General features: G+C 49.5%; 8 protein-coding genes across 8 annotated transcripts; 1 reads left to right on the plus strand and 7 right to left on the minus strand.

Moving 5' to 3' along the window:
- Positions 1–64: 64 nt before the first annotated feature.
- ABOM_010150 (DUF803 domain membrane protein) lies at positions 65–2170 on the minus strand (the record flags this gene model as incomplete). The annotated part of the gene is made up of 2 exons (XM_022537278.1): positions 65–1360; positions 1430–2170. The coding sequence occupies 2 exons, from the start codon at positions 2168–2170 to the stop codon at positions 65–67; spliced, it is 2037 nt and encodes a 678-aa protein (XP_022385595.1).
- A 969-nt stretch (positions 2171–3139) lies between these two features.
- On the minus strand, positions 3140–5080 carry ABOM_010151 (putative Patatin-like serine hydrolase; the record flags this gene model as incomplete). The annotated part of the gene is made up of 3 exons (XM_022537279.1): positions 3140–4310; positions 4391–4958; positions 5014–5080. The coding sequence occupies 3 exons, from the start codon at positions 5078–5080 to the stop codon at positions 3140–3142; spliced, it is 1806 nt and encodes a 601-aa protein (XP_022385596.1).
- A 742-nt stretch (positions 5081–5822) lies between these two features.
- ABOM_010152 (CinA family protein) lies at positions 5823–6528 on the minus strand (the record flags this gene model as incomplete). Its single annotated transcript, XM_022537280.1, has 4 exons — positions 5823–5976; positions 6038–6246; positions 6305–6379; positions 6433–6528. The coding sequence occupies 4 exons, from the start codon at positions 6526–6528 to the stop codon at positions 5823–5825; spliced, it is 534 nt and encodes a 177-aa protein (XP_022385597.1).
- Positions 6529–6782: 254 nt separating this feature from the next.
- Positions 6783–8076, minus strand: ABOM_010153 (MOSC domain protein; the record flags this gene model as incomplete). The annotated part of the gene is made up of 3 exons (XM_022537281.1): positions 6783–6805; positions 6868–8002; positions 8062–8076. The coding sequence occupies 3 exons, from the start codon at positions 8074–8076 to the stop codon at positions 6783–6785; spliced, it is 1173 nt and encodes a 390-aa protein (XP_022385598.1).
- A 419-nt stretch (positions 8077–8495) lies between these two features.
- ABOM_010154 (serine hydroxymethyltransferase) lies at positions 8496–10363 on the minus strand (the record flags this gene model as incomplete). Its single annotated transcript, XM_022537282.1, has 5 exons — positions 8496–9637; positions 9692–9829; positions 9883–9976; positions 10042–10098; positions 10190–10363. The coding sequence occupies 5 exons, from the start codon at positions 10361–10363 to the stop codon at positions 8496–8498; spliced, it is 1605 nt and encodes a 534-aa protein (XP_022385599.1).
- A 1974-nt stretch (positions 10364–12337) lies between these two features.
- ABOM_010155 (putative GPI anchored protein) lies at positions 12338–13075 on the plus strand (the record flags this gene model as incomplete). Its single annotated transcript, XM_022537283.1, has 3 exons — positions 12338–12493; positions 12567–12622; positions 12679–13075. 3 exons carry the CDS (start codon positions 12338–12340, stop codon positions 13073–13075), a joined length of 609 nt encoding a protein of 202 aa, XP_022385600.1.
- A 474-nt stretch (positions 13076–13549) lies between these two features.
- Positions 13550–15815, minus strand: ABOM_010156 (putative acyl-CoA synthetase; the record flags this gene model as incomplete). Its single annotated transcript, XM_022537284.1, has 4 exons — positions 13550–13974; positions 14031–14903; positions 14962–15357; positions 15437–15815. 4 exons carry the CDS (start codon positions 15813–15815, stop codon positions 13550–13552), a joined length of 2073 nt encoding a protein of 690 aa, XP_022385601.1.
- Positions 15816–17389: 1574 nt separating this feature from the next.
- Positions 17390–18196, minus strand: rasB (Ras small monomeric GTPase RasB; the record flags this gene model as incomplete). The annotated part of the gene is made up of 3 exons (XM_022537285.1): positions 17390–17829; positions 17889–18045; positions 18119–18196. The coding sequence occupies 3 exons, from the start codon at positions 18194–18196 to the stop codon at positions 17390–17392; spliced, it is 675 nt and encodes a 224-aa protein (XP_022385602.1).
- Between the last annotated feature and the right edge of the window lie 598 nt (positions 18197–18794).

Genomic DNA, 18794 nt, shown 5'->3' on the forward strand with positions numbered 1-18794 from the left:
GATACCCTCATGAATCAAGTCGTTATGTTATATATACATCGTTATCATTATCATACAAGCATGTCTACATAGGAGCGCCCCTTGGCCCACCCCTTGTCTCGCCATCGTTCGAAGGCCGTCGCCATCCTCCCTGTTCCCAACCTCTGCTTGGGCCCGACGATAGCGACCCTGCGCTTGCGTCAGACATGCGGCGGTAGCTAGGCAAACCAAGCTCGACCTGGGTGTAGGGCTCTAGAGGCGGTTCGTCTGGCAATGGCGGCAGGGGGTTCCGTACAAGCCGGGACGATCGCTGTGGGCTAGCCTCGACTGGGTGAAAGTGATGTTCTTCGTATGGCGGCGCTGCAGTAAATGTACGTGCACCTAATGGCAATTCGTCCTCCATACTATCACTTGAATATGTACGATCCAGTTTCTCACCAGTATCTTCCCTTGAGTCTCCTCGGACCAGCCCTAAACGTTCCTCTTCCGTGGGTTTACGCTCATGGCCCTTCCGCAAGATGCCCCGAGGGGACTTAGGCACGTCGAACTTGGGTCGGTGGAAAGCATGGAATGAAAATTGGCGTTTAGAACCATGTGCTGGAGGTTCAGGGGGTTCGTCTGCCCATGTTATAGAATGAGATGTGTCACTTCGAGGTGGTCCGGGATAACTTGTGTCGACTTTTCTGCTATGGATTGACGACATAGGCGCTAAAGCCGCCGGTTGACTAGGGTCATGGTCTCGAATTGGCTGCCACGAATGACTCGGTGACCGCATTCGAATCTCATCTAAGAAAGAGTGATTACTTTGTTTGGTATCGGGACGCTCTGATTCATCTGGAAACCGGGACATTCCCAATGGGGGTAGCGGCCTCTTGACTGACGGCGTGCGAGTTGCACTCCGGGTCATCGTTGGTCCTTCACCGAGGACAGTCTTGCGCCGGCGCAATCCATCCCATTCGATGATCTCGTTCTCTGCAGGCGGGTGTAGCTTATCTTCTTGTCGTTCTCTTAAATAGCGTCGTGCCTCCTCTGCCTCCATCGTACGACGGGGTGTCGATATCCTACGAATAATAGCGGCTGTGCCGCGGATAGAGTCGGCCTTGGGCTCTGTTTCTGGTTCTTCCTGTGTGGCCACCTCACGAATCTGGTCGAGGTCGCCTTTGAAGACAGCGGAGTCGGGGACGTCTTTGGCGGACTTAGAGAGCTGCAGGAGGACGACCCCAGCGCAGATCTGCAAAAAGCCCATGATGACTGTAGCGATCTGCATGCCGGTCCCTTTGAAGCCTTGGAAGAGAATTGCTGAGGTGATAATCGTGGCGCTGGTGAAAAAGACGTAATAGGTGGGGGTGACTAGGGCGGCATTGAAGATGTTCAACGCTTTCTGGATAGCGTTAGTAAAATGTCAAGAGAGAAGACGAAGCCAACAGGAGAAAATTGGGTGGGGACGAACATTGAGATAAATGATTTCTGTCAATAAAGTCGCCACGACGAACGCAAACAAGACGTAGAGGAACCAATGCTTGAACTGCGATTCTCCGTTGATCTGTGCCAAAATGGCCGAGCCCAGTCCCTGCGTAGCGACTACGCTTAACCCACCAATAGAACTGCAGATACTAATGTAGACGAACATGCTCTTCTTTCCGTATCGAGGCCCAGCCCACACAGCCGTGATGATGCTACCCACGATGATAACGCCAGCGTACGACAAAAACCCGGGAGTGATAACATATTTCTGCATTTCCTGAATGTTGCTTACGGATGACTGCTCAGGCGCATTCATCGCAATGATAACAGACCCGAGAATGCAGGTAAAACAGCCAACCTTACCGACGAAACTCAGCCGTTCCTTGAGAAAGATAGCAGATAGGATCGTCGTCACCACAACCGACAGCGCACCCAGCGGAGTTACCAGAATCGCATCAACGAAGGCGTAAGCGACGAAGTTGCAAAGTTCTCCGATTATCATCAGCGTCATACCCGCCCACCAGTAGAAGTTCTTCAGGTATCCGTACCCCTCGCCGGCTTCCTCATTGTATTTGACATTGGCCCTCAGCAGACCCGTCTTCTTGAGTACGAACGATACACCAATGAATAGACCCGATGCGACAGCTAAAGAAATACCGATGGCTTTGTAGGAAGCCGGTCGACCGCTCCCTGAATCGGAGCGAACCTCAAGAGTTGAGAAATCCATGTGTAACGGAAGCGCGCATGAACACTGCCAGCAGTGTGGTTTTTTTATCTGCTTTGAGGGAATATGTACACGACGAGATATATGAATAGTCGATAAAAATAGAATCAGCGCGAAACGACTGCTACTCCATGAAAGTGACTCGTGGTGGCGGCGATAAAGGTTTTGACTGGGCGCTTCGAAGGTTAGATAGAGGGCAGGTGTGGAATGTGTGGTTGATAGGCGCCGGGGAATGTGTCAGAGTTAATTCTAAAGACATGCATGAAGAAAGGGGCAAGAGAACAATGAAAATTCCGGGAGCGAGAAGACGAAAGATTAGGCAGAGCCCAGGGAACAAATAAGAAAACCACGTATGAAAGGAAAGGAAGCAAGGAGGAAAGTGAGAGGCTGGGTGCGGGTGAAGAGAAGCGTGACCCACTACCATTCGATATACAAGATAAAATGACGAATCTTGAAGGCGGGCGCCTCTTAAAATTTGATTTTGTATTTTTATTTTTCCTACTTTTTTATAATGAACTGGACAATTCTTTACAAATAAAGGACAGTAACTACTTAGCACATCCCCCTCTGTGATTTTCATTTTATTTTCACTACATTGAAATACGAGGTAGAATGCGTCGGTCATGATTCATGATAAGAAGAATCCAGCCGGAGTCTAGAACTCCCAGGGAACCATTGGCTAAACATTAAATCTCCGGATCCAATCTGAGATTAACTTCAAAGGGTATAATAACAATGCTGCTCATCATCACACTTGAACCACAACCGCAGTCGTAAGGAAGCTCCTTGAAAAAAAAAAAAAAAGAAGAAAATGTAGAAAAAGAACACCAGGAAAATCATGAATCTCTCTCTGCACCTAGAGAAAAAAAACCCCCCAATCATTACACATGACGTCCAACAAGAATATGCGGATACTTCGTGACATTGAAATTGAACAAGCCAAGGGAAAAAAAAAAGGACTGGAAAGAAGACTTATCGCACGTGGTAACTTGGTTTTCGCTGCTTGTTGACCACAGGTGGATGCTCATCCACTGGATAGGGAGGTCGAATCTTCCCATTCGGTCCATGCCCCAGAGGACCCGTTGTGGTTACCAATGGAGTAGGCATTGGAATTCCTCCCAACTCGCTGGGGTACGGAATTGGGGTCTTTGGAGGTACTGGTGGCGGCATGCCATCATGCACATGATCGGTACTTCGTCGCGGAGACCCGTGTTGTTGTGAGCCGGGTCGGCTGATGTCGCTCAGGTCACTGACTGAACCCCGCGCCGGTGTTGGCGAAACTGCATCCTGCGACATTGGATGAACTGGGAGTTCATCGTCGTTCATCGGTAGAGGGGGCGGCCCTGCTGGTGACAGCAAGGTAAAATCGCCTGGCAACTCAGCGGGTAATTCCACCGCATCTGGAATTGGAGGCGGCACCACAGACAGCCTTGGACTCTGGGTTATAGAACTGTCATCCTGGAAATTGGACATATCATTTCCAGCTGCCGCATGCGCTGCCGCCCGACGGTGCATGCGCTCGATTCTAGCAAACTTGACACCGGCATCGAGAATTTGCTTCTTCACTTCAGGCTTGGTGAGGTAGCGACGAGTGTTGGTGCTGATGTCCGCCAATCGGTTCCATTCATTCATACCAAACTCCCCCACACCCACTTCGACGTTCAGCCGGTAGTAGTTATCCTTAACCACGTTACGCTTGGCCAAATGCTCTCGGAGCATGTCCCTGTGGATATCTTCACACCCCTCGATCTTAGCGATCAGCCGACGGCGCGCCTCTGCAAATGTACCCAGCGCATCGCCAAAGAAGTCCTCCCACCATTCATGCTGTCGATTATTCGTACCCGGTGGACGTTTGCCTGTACCAACGCTTATAAATACTCCAACTTCGCGACCGGGCCACTCATTGACTGTCGCTTCATCCAGGACCTGCGGTGCAGGGTTATAGGTGCCGGTACCTTCGTCGATGAAGACATGTTGTCCAATCTGAATTGGTTTAAAAGCAAGCCCAGTGGCTGACGTTGCCCGACCAGCTTGCCAGACTGTACAGTTAAACTCCGGAGGGGGTTCTTTTCGGGAGTCGTAAGATCGTAAGAATACAGCGGATCCGTTGCGCGTAGTGCCCTTATACAATGCTGTAACCGCCCTGTTGACATCGTATGTTAGCCCAAAATACATACAACAAGAGAGGACGAAAAATCAAGGCAGAAGAGAAGGAAGGTTTACGTTTTGGTGCGATACTCCCGATTGTCGTACAACAACGCATTTGGATTTCCCCAGCGTAGACCATTGATGAATGTCGAATCCCGCTGACTGGGATTGGAAGAATGCGAACCAACGGTGCTGAAACTGGCGCGGCTAGCGGAACGCTGGGGGATCGAGTTGGGGCTGAATGGCGTGTTGGCAAAAGATGTGCGAGCGCCGGGCGACATGTCATTTCCCTCCGCCTCGAAAACGGTGTGTTCACGCACACACTCACGAATAGCATCCTCCAATCTCGAGGCTTTGAATAGGGTTGACCGGAAAGGAATTCCAGCAAAGGTCTTATCCGTTTCGAAAACCCGACGGGTCATGCGCACATAAACTTCTTTGCACGTTTCGAGATCGAGCCGTAAACGGCCCAGCATGAGAGCTATCAAGCCGCCAGTGCCGGTGCCGACAATGAGATCAAAGTGGTCGCAGGGTTTGGGGATTTCATCGCGACGAGGAGCCTTGCCTTCGCATTCGACATAGACGCGATACATAAGTTCCTGGAGGATGATGAGCATCGAGTAGCCGCGGACGCCGCCACCATCTGAACTGTCAGCTAGAAGATCTATATCCAAGGTTCTTTAGAACCGAGAGCATACCTAACGATAAGATCCGCAAGGGAGGACCCTTGGTAGTATCTTTACGACGAAGAATCGTCGTATCCATCGTGCCAATCCCTTGGTGGGCTGGGAACACCCTAACAGGGAGCGGGAATATATGGGCGCCTGATCGGCTCGATGTGGGCGGCAGATGACGAAACCGGTCGAGGAAAAGCACGAAGCCACCGGGATGTATTGGGCAAGACAAATGACCAGAGGTATTCTTGATAGAGTGAGAGAAAAAATCCGGTTGTAAAATGAATTTGGGAGGGGTATAGTATACTTTGAAGTGGGAGTGAAAGAAGATTTAAAAAGATCTTTTCCATGAGTGTCTTACCGTGACTGCAGAATCAACGAACCAGTGACCAGTAAGATTAGGTTTGAACTGTTCTTGGATTAGTATTATTTTCCACTCTGCATTCCACCTATTGCCGTTCAAGTGCTTTAGTCAGACTCAACAATGGCAATTGGTGGGGTGTCACGGGGAATGTGGCGGTGCTCAGGTGCGTCATTGGGGCTGTGATACTACTCCGTATGATACAATATTACTTGGATGACCTCAAGAAATAAGGCATCCCAGCGTACAGATTACCTACTCAGTTCCATGTTCCAGAAAAACGCTAGAATGAAGTTAATCCATGTCATATATGAGAGTATAAGCTATCGACATGACGACCAAGTTACCAGCTAAAGTGCGTTTAGGTTTAAACCATGGATCGCAAATCCCATGCGATAGAAAAAGAACAAGTATTGTCCCATTCGGTCTTTTTTTATCTTTAAACACAAACCACAGGAAGTGTCCCGGTGGTCTATAGATTCGCCTTCCCAACCAGCACATCCCTCAACAACTTTAAACTCTCTTCAGTAAAGGTAACCATGTTTTTCTGTCGATCGTTACTGCCCGTCTCCACTTCTCGTGTATACGTTCCATGCGCAGTTGATACTGCGACAGCTACGTAGCCTCTGCGAGTCATTAGCCTTGCCTTAATGCTCTTCTGCTTGAAATCACTAATGGAATTCCTACGGAGTGCGATTCCTCGCCGTCCCGCCGGTCGGCCCGGCTGTTCCACTCTCACTCACCGTATAGGTGGAACCGAGAGTGTGGCGAACGTGGTCGGCCATTTGGGCCACAATAGCGGGCGTTGGGCCATTGTAGGTTTCCAGATGAGCTGGAGTCCATCCGGCAAAGGCGATCCGAGATTCCAGGGTGTATACCTTAATTGCCATGTTAATCTTTACACTGCAGTGTATTTTTTTGTATGTAAAGGATGGTAACATCGGATAGACTAACAGTCAATCCACCTTTGTAGATGGCTGACGCTCCGGAAACAGAGAGCAGGCTTGCTGAAATGAGTCCGCCAGCGGCCTGGAAGGTTAGCAAGCCAGGAAGGACGACGGGACTAATATGACGACACATACCGTCTCCGCAACGGATATTGTCTCCTTCTTCGCTTTGAGAAGTTCACAAACCTCCCGGATAAGGGGCTGAAGATTCGACGGTGGGAAGTCGCTCATTATGATTGCACGGTTATGGATAAAGGTAAAGAAAAACTCTATGGTTGCTGAAGATTAAGGAGATTGATAATGCAATACCAAATGTCTTGGCATCGTCACTGGATCTGATTACTACTCATCATTCAATGTATAATGACGGAAGATAAGTCGAATATCGAATCTAACTGCTGATACGCGCTGAAATTTAGGTTCCATATATCAACCTTAGCCGCCACGAAACGCTAGACTGAGAAGGACTACACGTAAATCACAACTTAATTCGTCAGGCCAGGCCAATCTGAACATAATCAGTAAACACATGCCAATGGAGCCAGTTTAGAAATAGAATGTTATGCTCACCATATGTTGTCCGCTCCTCTACCCTTCTAGATACAGTCACCTCTTCTCCGACCCGGATGGAGGCATTCTCGCAGTCCCGGTCTAGAAACACATATCTTCCAAACACAGGGGAGAATCTCGCGCCCTTGTCTACCCTTCGGTCTTTCATCAGCTTTTTAAGAATGTTGCCACTGTCTCCTGTTCCCATTTTCCCTGTCATATAGTCAACGTTGAGACTCTGGCATCGGATGCAATTCGCCGTCAACAGAAGTCGGATTTTTTCTCCCACCATCAGCTCCGCCCAGAAATCCTCCTCGAAAGCCGTTCTAGCACCCGAAATGACAATGTTTGGCCGGGCTTTTCTCAGGTCCATCGCGTTTTCACCAGCCAAGCGGGAAGACACGTTGTCTACCGAAGTCTCTGATATCATGAGGTATGGTGCTGTATCGGCAAATGTGATCCTTTCTTCCTTCGTTTTACCGCCTCCAGATCCGTATCTATTAGCACCAAGAGCCACGAGAACAGCAACAGTTGTAGTCACTAGTACAAAGAGAATGAATGAGGTGATGTCTCTCTGCCCAAGTGGCACACTAATATTCAGAAGCAAGCTCAGAAGAGCCAAAACGGTCACCGACCGTTTAGAAACAAGTGGAGTCACCTGTTCACGATGTGCCTGACTTTTCCCTGGTGGGAAGCTCCCTAAGACTCTCCTCCAATGTGGGCCCAAGTATACAAGAACCACCTTATACCCGAAACACTGGCTAAACCAGTCGTTATATTTGCTGCCCATATGATAACCCTTTGTCGGGCTTTGATGCATTGTAACAGTCAATTCTTCCAACCCCTGTACGTCTGGTTCTAATGGTATCTCCAAAGTTTTAATCTGAAGATTACCATTGTCTGTCACGCCTGGTGGGCGATATGTCACGATGATCTTTCCATTGTTCTCACCCTCGATTGGAAATACGATGCCCGTTAGAAACAAACTCATTTCGGGGAAATGCGGTACATGCATGTTCTGGAGGGTTTCGATACCATCCTCGCCTTGGTTGATCTTGAGCAGCATGAAACGCCGGTCATACTGAAAGCCGGTACTGGTGAGGACAGCCTCGGGAACGGCTACTTCCCGAAGGGATTTAATGGGGTATATGTACAGCTAAGGAAATGAGTATTACCGCATTGGATTGGGGAAAATGATGTTGGACGGCTCCGTACCTGGCTGATTTCCATGGCGTGAGCCTGTTTGCTTTGCCTAGAATGCCTGAGAAAGCTGCAGGTGTCGTCGGGCGAGGCGAAGGTATTGGTTTTTATCGGTAAACTTTGAGCTAGCGCTTGCGCTTAACAAGGATATTCACATCGTTCTCTCCTACATACCGATGGCCGGAAGTAACTCCACGTTATTCACAACCTGGAAGGAGATAGCGACTGCCAAGCCGGGACACTTGCCCATGACAGGTTAACGTTTCCGCTGCATTCAATCCTACAGCATACCGAAGTTTCAAGAGGCTTTGAATAAATTTTTGTACATGGTACATACAGATATCAAATAGAAAAATGAAAACGTTAATGTCAATGCTCATATAACTCCCGTGATAATTGATTTAAACCCGATCAGTGCCTTATTTCATAGTTCTTCGTAGAAAAGCCGGTTACTCGTCCTTCCAAGGAAGGCTGAACGTTCCTACCCAGTCCTCGACTTCCTGCCGCAGGAGCACAATCTCTGAGATCTCCTCGCCCTCACCAACATATTCCAGGAAAGCCTTGACGGTGTTCGGGTTCTTAACACCCTTAGCCGCAGCGCTCTCCTTGGCAACCTTGTCCAGTTTTTGGGTGATGATGACCGCACGGTCAACGATATCGGCCACACGACGGAAGTCCTCGGGCTGGAAGCCACGAGTAGTCATGGCAGGAGTACCCAAGCGGAGACCACCGGGCTTCAAGGCTGACCGATCTCCCGGAACGGTGTTCTTGTTGCTAGCAACACCACAGAGCTCTAGAACACGTTCAACACGAGCTCCATCAACCCCACGGTTCTTCAGATCCACGAGGACCAGGTGATTATCCGTTCCACCGGACACAATGTTGTAACCCAGACCCCCATTGCTGAGAGGGCTGCCAAGGCGGTCAGCCAATGCCTTGGCATTGGCTAAGACGGTCTCCTGGTAAGACTTGAACTCGGTCGACTGAGCCTGCTTCAGTGCAACTGCTAGAGCGGTAATGGTGTGGTTATGAGGGCCGCCCTGATGGCCCGGGAAGACGGAGGCATTGATGGGATTCTCTAAGTCATACATCTCCGGGTTGCCCTTCTTGTCCGTCCGGCGGACACCCTTGCGGTAGAAGATCATGGCACCACGGGGCCCACGCAGGGACTTGTGAGTAGTCGTTGTCACCACATCAGAGTGACTGAAAGGCGAGGGAAGTACATCCGCAGCAACCAAACCAGAGATGTGGGCCATGTCGCTGAGGAGGTATGCACCAGCTGCGTCTGCGATCTGGCGCATCCGAGGGTAGTCGATCAATCTGCTATAGGCCGAAGTACCGGCAATAATGAGCTTGGGACGATAGAGTAGCGCCTGCTTCTCGAGGGCGTCATAATCAATGAGACCAGTGGACTCATCAAGGCGGTAAGGAAGGGTCTCAAAATATTTCGAGATGAATGAGATCTTCTTGGTGGGAGTTTGGTAACCATGTGACAAGTGTCCACCATGGGGTAAGTCGAGGCCCATCAGGCGGTCATGCGTGTTGAGAAGGGCGGAGATGGCATACAAGTTGGCGGGGGAACCGGAAAGTGCTATTCAACCATTAACCACGACTCCAAGATTCCACGCTAACCGGGGAAGCTTACGTTGAACATTCACGCCCCATTCTTCTGGATTGAGTCGGAAGGTCTCCAATGCACGCTGTTGACATAACCTCTCTGACTCATCAATATGCTCATTTCCTCCATAATATCTGGCACCGGGATAACCCTCTGAGTACTTGTCTGGCAGCTGATTAGTTGGGAGTAGCGCACAGAGGTCGGAGTGGTGGACTGACTTTGCATCACACTGCCGAGGGCATCAAGGACCGCCTGTGAAGTGAAGTTCTCTGAAGGGATCAGGTTGATGAAGTGCTTTTGACGTTTTTTCTCCTGCAAGTATACATGAGTACTACTATTCACAGCAGTGGGACAACTCCGCAATGGGGAAAATCAACCTTCTGGAGAATATTGTAGATTGTGGGGTCCTCCTCCTCGAGGTGTGCGGAGAGCAACTGCGGAGATGACGTTAGCATGGGACTTTACCACATCTGCGCGCGTTTGTTTAAACTTCTAGGGGCGATTGAGAGTAAAGGGGGCACATACATGTTGCTGTCCATCGCGACTGGAGGACGACACACTCCGGCTCTGAGAAATTGAGCTGGAGGCGCGCAAGGGAGCAGCCGGTCGGAGTTGAGTAGTAGTGATGGCGATAGCTCTGGAAGAGCTTCCCGTGCGCGGGACCAATCGCAAAGCCTGGCGACCACAGCGGCTCAGCATTTTGAATCTCCTGTCGTACTTGCTTACAATAGACACGACGAGTCTACAATAGAACAAAAAGAAGGGAGGGGGGGGGAATAGATCAGAATTTAATGAGAAGTAATGGAGGACGAACCACCGTATGCTGTCCTATCATCGGACAACTAACCGCGCGGTGATTGCCGTTGCCCGCGGAAAGCAACCCACTAGTCATTTTTCGGGTTAGCATCTCCGGTAATCGTATTAACAGTTATTCCATCTCCGCTCGCTTATTTTTTTATGGACTTTCCGATTCCGACCCCCTTCCTTTTCTTCTTTTTTTCTTCACACAACTAAATCCAAGATGAAGAAAAGGTTTTAACTTGTCAGTTCTCGTGGAAAGGACGGTTCTGCTGGCTTTTCCCGGGCGATGCTGAAGTGTCCCGCCGTTCACCATCCATTTTGGGACAATGAACGATCGGATTGGAGGTTGTGTTATGCTGGGTATGCCGACGAAGACGAACGGATTGATGGAATATATCATCTAATCTATATATGATATGATATGCACTTGCCTGTGTTGCCTGTTTTGCCTTCTCTTGTTTTGGGATGCCGGGTCTCGACTCAGTCGCCAGGGCTGTCCAGGGCACCCATGTCTTTATTAGTGATGAACCCCTTGTCTTTAGCAGTAGGCTAGTATCAATGTCAATCTGTCGATCTCGGATTATATTTACAGCAAGTAGATTCTGCCCTCATTGCTTAGAAGCCATGCAACAGTTCGAAAAGTCTTATGGTCTAGACTGGGTGACCTTTACAAAAAGCTTGAAGTTATTCGGGCGACAGCATGATATTACCGGTCAGGTCATAGGTGTATTTGTGCCTTGCAGAACATCTTACACAGACAAGTCATTGTCAATGAGTAAGATCTACAGATATTGACCAGACACGTCAGTTGGTGATTTTGCCAGCTTATGACAGTCGGGATCCCTGGCATTCGGATAGTGCTTAGTCGATGTACAGGTGATTGATACCTGTGCTCCATTCACACTTTGAACCCTGACTGGATCCGAGCAACGCAAAAAATAGAACAGGAGGGCAATCTCAATAATTGCGTCCTCGAGAAAGTTGTAATTGGGTGCCACTGAACGAATGATAGACCATATCTTAAAGTTGGGCCCCAGGTGGTCACTGAACCGGGCAATGATCCTCAGGGCGGATAAGAAGAAAACTCTGTTGGGTACGGGGGAACTGGGTTCGATGATTATGTCTGTATGTACAGTAAATACCTACGGAGTAGGTACGGGGAAGAGGGGGTGATCAATCAGGAAGTTGAAGAGCAAGGACCCTTGCTGCGTTCAGCTCCTGATTGTCTTGACTCGTCTCACAAAGCAATATGAGATAGATCTTCTTCGACCAAAATTGCACAACCTCAAACAAGCAAGCAAATAAACAAACAAACAGGGCTAGCTAGTACTGAACGTACGTACGTACCTATTTACTGCGAGGAACACGCGGTGAAGAACGTGGAGTACAAGAAACCCATTAAAATTGGCAAGGAAAAGGGGGTTTGTTCCTGGTGCCTGGATGTGTGCATAAAAGTGGATCTGAGTGGATATGGGGCGCGGGATCGATCATCCAATCCGTGAGGTCTCCGATGTAATTGCCACACACGGTTTGTGTACACATCTGACACCATCGATGGTTGTCCGTCGACGACTAGTACAGAAGTAGGATGTAATCAAACGTTAGTTACTCTAGTCTCCTTTGTCTCAATTTATTATATTAATTAGTCTCTCACGCCTCTCTGTTCCCCTTCTCCTCTTCCTCCCTCTCCTTTCCCACCCCCCAAGTCAGTCAATCACTATACATTTATTCCGGTCCCTACCGAGTACATTCTTTACTTCACGTCACTCTTTACCTTCGGGGAGAAATTCCAACTGCAAAAAAACAAAACAAAAATCCAACCGCTAATTTCAATTCGCCACTCTTTGGACAGAAACAACAAATCTAGACAAAATGCGTTTCTCCGTCGCTGCTGTTTTCGCCGCTGTGGCCGCCGGTGTCGTCGCCGAGGAAGTGAGCACTGTTATCGTTACCGAAACTGCCACTTACTGCCCTAAGTCCACCGATGCTATCGGTGTTTCTCCCACCGAGTCTATCAGCATCCCTGCTGTATGTTCCCAGACACTCTTCATTCTCGTCTTCACAGTATTTCGATTCTAGGATTATACTGATCGGGTAATAGGGTTACACCACCACTCGCCCTCTCATCACCTCGACCGTGACTGAGTGCAACAAGTGGTATGTTATATCTCAGCGCCTTCCCTGTATAGACTATTAAGCTCACAAGATTACAGCTCCAGCACTGCCCCCCCTGCTGGCACTCCCACTGGCGTCAACCCTGTTGACAGCTCCGTCCCCAGCTCCCCCGTTATCCCCGTCGTCCCCAGCGTCCCCGTCGTCCCCAGCAGCTCCAAGGCTACTCCTAGCAGCAGCTCCTCCATCATCAAGCGCCCTAGCAGCAGCAGCATCGTCATCTCCTCCACCCCTCTGGTTCAGTCCACCCATGCTGCTTCCACCAACGCTCCTCCTGCTCCTTCCGCTCCTTCTGCTTCCGGCCCCTCTGATGTCTCTCCTACCGGCTCCGCTACCACACCCGCTGTTCCTCTCTTCACTAGCGGTGGCTCTCGCGCCGCTGTCGGCGCCGGTGCCGGTCTCGCGACCGTCTTCGGTCTCGCTGCTGTTCTGTTGTAAACTGATTTAAACTTCGACGGATGGACGGATTGATTGCATTTTCTCTATTACCCCCTTGAGTCTTTATTCTCGGCGTCCGTCGTCATGATTGCGATCCTTATGTTGGCCTGTATTATCTGCAGGTGAGAACATATCGCATAGATGTACTTGACTATGATGACGGAGTTATTAAATTCTTTTTTGATCTGTTGTTGGAGTGTCTAGACCACTGCTTACTGGTGATACGACCGATACCATACATATTGTATTTTCTTTGATATCTCTACGACTTTTTCTGTTAATATTGATCTTGATGGCTTTAGTGCCTGCTGGAAGTTCGACTTTCCTGTGTATACCTCACAGACTTTATAATAGCTCATTACGGTTTATACAGATTTTGTGCATTCTGAGAGAAGCTGTAAAGTAAACTTGTCCTTACTTGCTTTTCCCACCCAACATGTTGTTATCCGGGGCTGTGCAGGTCTTGCTTGTCATCTACAGTTTGGCTCGACTTTGCTGCTTCTTTTCAAAGTACTCTCGCACTTTGCTTCGCGCTATCTCCACTACCTCAGCGTCCTCGACTGTCGGCGGTACGCTCACCGGGGCCCCATAATCTCCGCGCACCCCGTGTTCGACCAGCTCCCGCAATACTCGCCGCAACGTCTTACCGCTGCGTGTCTTCGGGATCATCCCGCGTCCCTGTATCATGCCTCCGAGGGATGCGATTGCTCCGATCTGCTCACGGACCCGTTGATTGATCGCGTTGAACAGCTCCGGGGTAGGTATCGCTGGCAGGGCTACAGAAGCAGTCCGTGGCTGGATAAAGGCAAAAGGAAGGTGCCCCTTTAGTGTGTCCGGTATGCCAACAACGCTGGCTTCGCCGACCTCCGGATGTGACAGAATGGCCTGTTCAATTGCGCCTGTATCAAACCATGTGAGCTGATGTGAGATCATGACCAGCATTAAAGATGTATACCTGTACTAAACCGATGCGCAGCCACATTGATGATATCGTCCGTTCGCGCCATGACATGAATGTACCCATCCTGGTCAATCATACCTGCATCCCCTGTGTCCACCCATCTACCCGAAAAGCGCTTGAGATATCCCCTGTAGAATCTTTCGTCGTCATTAAACAATCGAGTGAAAGCCGTGGGAGCCAATGGCATACTAAGGACGATGTTGCCCATCGTCCCTCGGGGGACTTCTCGGCCTTCATCATCGACAATCCGAACGTCAAATCCCGGCATTGGCAATCCGGCCGACCCTGGCCGAATAGCCAACGGCTCTAGTTCCTGATCATCACCTAAGGCCATTCCAGCTGTGCTTCTTAGCGCCAGCCCGGAGATAGGCGAGCCTGATTCGGATGACCACCAATTATCTACGACCATGGCACCAGGGGCGGCATAACGGGATAGAAGATCCTGATACACTTGAACAATGCTAGGCTCGCTCCTCTCGCCGGCGAGGAAAAGAGCTTTGAAATGCTTCAGGCCACCACGGCGGGCCACCTCCTCGAAGAACTTGTTGTCTGGATCATCTTTTCGGATGGCACGCATGGCTGTAGGTGCTGTGAACAGGACGTTGGCCCTGTGTTCCTCGATAACCCTCCAAAATGTTCCCGCATCTGGGGTTCCAACAGGCTTTCCTTCGAAGAGTACTGTGGTTGCGCCAACCAAAAGAGGAGCGTATAGGATGTAGGAGTGGCCGACTACCCACCCGATATCAGAAGCACAGAACATTACATCACCTGGGCCCTGAATGCCAAACAGATACCTAATAGATAGATGCAATCCTACTGCATGGCCGCCAGCTTCTCGAACAACTCCCTTTGGCAACCCGGTGGTACCTGTGGAATTTTGTCAGTTATACGAACGAAACGTCATTTCCAAGATATTGGATCGTACCGCTAGTGTATATTATATACAATCCATCTGTGCTAGCCACAGGCACCGGTCCGGCTTTGATGCCACGCATGCGTGCGCTTTTGACCAACCGCTGCCAGTTGCGCTGTCCACCCAGCTTATCGGGTCGATTCCACCGCAGCTGATCTCTTTGCCAAACAATGACCTTTTCAGGCTTAAAGCTACTTGCCCCAACAGCCCCCTCGACTAATGGTCTATAGGCAACAGGGCCCTTCGACCCTTCTATACCACATGATGCCGTCATGATGACTCGAGGCCTGGCAGCTTCAATCCGCTGCGCGAGGGACTTGGCCGCAAACCCTCCAAACACCGCCGCATGGATTGCTCCCAGTCGAGCAATCGCCAGTGCTGCAACGAGCGCGGCTGGAATCATGGGCACTGGAAATAGTCAACATCTTTCGTACCTAGAAGCGTCAAAAAGGACTAGGGCAAGAGCGAAAAGATTTAAGTGGCATACTGTAAATAATGACTACATCACCCTTGCGCACTCCTTCTTCTCGTAATACACCTGCCAAGATCTCCACTTCCTCTAACAGCTGTCGGTAGGTATATTTCTCTTTCGTTCCCGTTACCGGGGAGTCCCAAATGATAGCAACATTGTCACCGTTACCATTCTCCACGTGGCGGTCCACACAATTGTAGGTCGTGGAGATCTCCCCGTCGGGAAACCAGGACCAATGGTCGTGGCTAGTACCGCTGGGAAGAACTTTGGAATGTCGGCTGATCACATGGGATGGTTTCCGGTGCCAGGAGAGCTGCTCTGCATGGTGAGACCAGAAGCTCTCCGGGTCCCGAAGAGAAGAGCTGTGCACCAGCTGCTGTGGATGACGTGACATGATGAAGGTGACCAAAGGAAGAAGGTGGTCGAGGGGGGACGCGAGCAAGCAAGAAAAGTTGAATGTGAAAGACAACTAAATAACTAGTTACTAGTAGTGATCATAAAGCCCAAACAGAAGGCGTTCAACAAGATTCGGAAAGGCTCTGCAGTGCCTGAGACGTCTTCCTGCAGGTGGACGCCACCGCGGTTAGTAGTAGTCGGTCACCATCGCATTCCGCGGCTAGCAAAGGAGTAGACATGCGGGGATGCTAGGGGTCTGTCTCATTCTTAAGCCTCGAATTGTCGTGTGTCCGTCCTGGCATCCGAAACCTTGCGAAATTTCGGAGTCGTGGCTCAGCGTCGCACGCTCATTCGGTTGATTCGCTGATTCTCAACCCTCCGGGCGTAGGGAAGACGAACACGCGAATGAAGGAGCCCGACATGAATAGTAATAACTACTTTTGTAGATTGTGCGGAGAGGAGAGCCGAGGTAAGGTAGGCAGGAAATGAGAAGCTTTCCCCGCACTCGAACCCGATTTTAATCAATCGCCTACCCATACGTGTACTTAGGTATTGTTCTATACACAAAAGAACACATCAACTTAGAAACCTTCTTTATACTCCAAGACCAGTCATTGCAAGCACAGTGAGATATTCATCCCTTTTCATTTCATTTGTATTTTCCACTTTTTTTTCCCCCTCCGTAGTAATTCATAGGCGAAAGCAATGTGATAAAATAAATCGGGCCTCTTTTTTTTCCCTTCTAGTAGTACCTAGTAGTTACTCGCAAATGCATCAAAAATCGCAACTCAAAGCTCAACCGTAGGGTATCATATCGCAATGCCTGCTAAACTGTGGACTACCATCTTCTGACTTCCTTCAAAAACCACATATCCATCTCCTTTCATTCTTTCAAGAAGCCGCCCTCCCATCCCATAAACCAACCCCATCTCCATTCTTTTACTCATATCGAGAACTCCCCTCCTCCAGCGTCACTGTTGTGTAACGAAGGTGTCGTAAAGGCAAATAAGGATTCGGAAGGCGGGTAATAAGCCGGCGGGATCGAAAATAAATATAGGCGAAAACAGAAAAAAATAGACGTATTCTCCCAAGGCCCCGGCGGCTCCCGGCCTCTTCAGACACAAAACCTTCCGTAACCGAAACACCCTGAGATGGTCCAGAGATCGCCTCCCACATTGAAAACGTAGATCATGCATCAAGCATATTCACCACCAACCATTACATCTCAACACGTGGAGTTATTAAGAAAAAAAAATAGGGGAGGTAAAGAGGGAGAAAAAAGATAAAATAAAAAAGAGAGACGAAACATAGGCGGGGGAGGGGTAAGAAAAAAGACAGAGTAAGGCGCTGGGTGCAGAGCCATATGACCATGAAGACTCGCGGTCAATATAAACAAGTGAAGATATTGTCACAAAGCAGGCTCGCATGGGCTCTCGTAGATAAGGCCAAAGAAAAATAAGGAGTGGAACCGACATCCACGACAGGTCGCAAAACGTGCACAAGGGGCCCTTTCATTCCTTTGGGCGGCTAGCCATGGCTAGGGTGTAACTCGACCAGCAAGAGAGGCTTGATTCACAGAATGGCGCATTTTAGTGAGCCACGATGCCGCCCGCCGCGGTCAGTCCGGAAAGACTTCGGGTATTCTGGACCAGCATCACGGTCGCGCATGGGACCCAAGCCAGTGGGTCGGCGATCCTGAGATCGCCCTCCTTGTTGTTGTTGCCGTTGCTGCCTGAGCATTCGAACCACGTCGTAGAAAGCTTTTTCAACATTGATGCAATTCTTCGCTGACGCTTCAACAAACTCACAGCCCAAGTCCTTGGCTAGGGCCTGGCCTTCCTGCGCGGACACTGCTCGCTCGACAGCTTTATCGCTCTTGTTACCAACCAGCATCACGGGAACGGGAAGCGGAGGCCCGGAGGGATTGTTGATCGGGGAGCTAGATAGCTGGCGCCGGTGGGGGAGCCAGAACTGGCTGATTCTTTGACCATTTTGATCTGGTTGTAAAACTTCTGTATTCTCGAAAAAGAGGCCCGTGAGGTGATACTGTAAACAAGCACAAACCCTTCACCATCACGGATCCACTGATCCCTTAGTGCTGTGTATTCTTCCTGGCCTGCGGTATCTAGTACTTCCAACATGCATGATTGCTGATCGATCACCACTTGCTTCCGATACGAGTCTTCGATCGTCGGATCGTACGTCTCAACGAAATGATTTAGACATAACTATTGAGCGAAGGAGAGTCCAATTGTTTAGTTATTCGGGTCATGACCAGAGACGGAGAGGTCAAGGGCTAACCTGAATTGTGAGCGCCGTTTTTCCGACACCACCATCCCCCAGCACCACCAACTTGTACAGTGTCATCTTCCCCGACATGGCGACTGTTTATAGAGCGGTGGGCGTCAAAGAGAGGAAAACAAAATTGGGTATCTGGCGTATAAGTGAAATGGAATGGCGGGGTGGGCCAAGGAGTCGAAAAGGAGGAAGGTCGAAAAGGAAAAAGAAGAAAAGAGATCTATGGGATGCTCCAGATTGAGCACGGACACGGGAACGTAGGAATCCAAAGAACGGCTATTTTGGTAGTGCGCGATTAGCCACCGGAATTATCGTCGATACTTTAGACTGCCGTCTAAGCATACCCACACCAAAAACCAAGGGAGCAATTAATTCCCCCAATTCAGACAATAAATAGCCCACGTACTTTGGAAGACGTAGGGTAAAGAAGAGGACAAATTAGATCAGTTGAGTGGATGTTGAAAGCGAAAGAATTTTTTTTTCTTTCCTTTTTCGCTTCGTTTCGTTTCTTTTTCTTTTTGTGACCAAGACTGTCCTTTAAAGAAGAGTTTAAGGGCCAGAAAAAAGAAGGGAAAAAAACAACCCCCCCCAAATTAGGATTGGAGCAGTTCGCAAATAAGCGGCCACCACCTGCAGGACGATACGGGAGGTACAACCGGAAGTAATCCGCTAAATGAAG

This window comes from Aspergillus bombycis, assembly GCF_001792695.1.
Source record: "Aspergillus bombycis strain NRRL26010 chromosome Unknown contig00101, whole genome shotgun sequence".
Lineage (NCBI taxonomy): Eukaryota > Fungi > Ascomycota > Eurotiomycetes > Eurotiales > Aspergillaceae > Aspergillus > Aspergillus bombycis.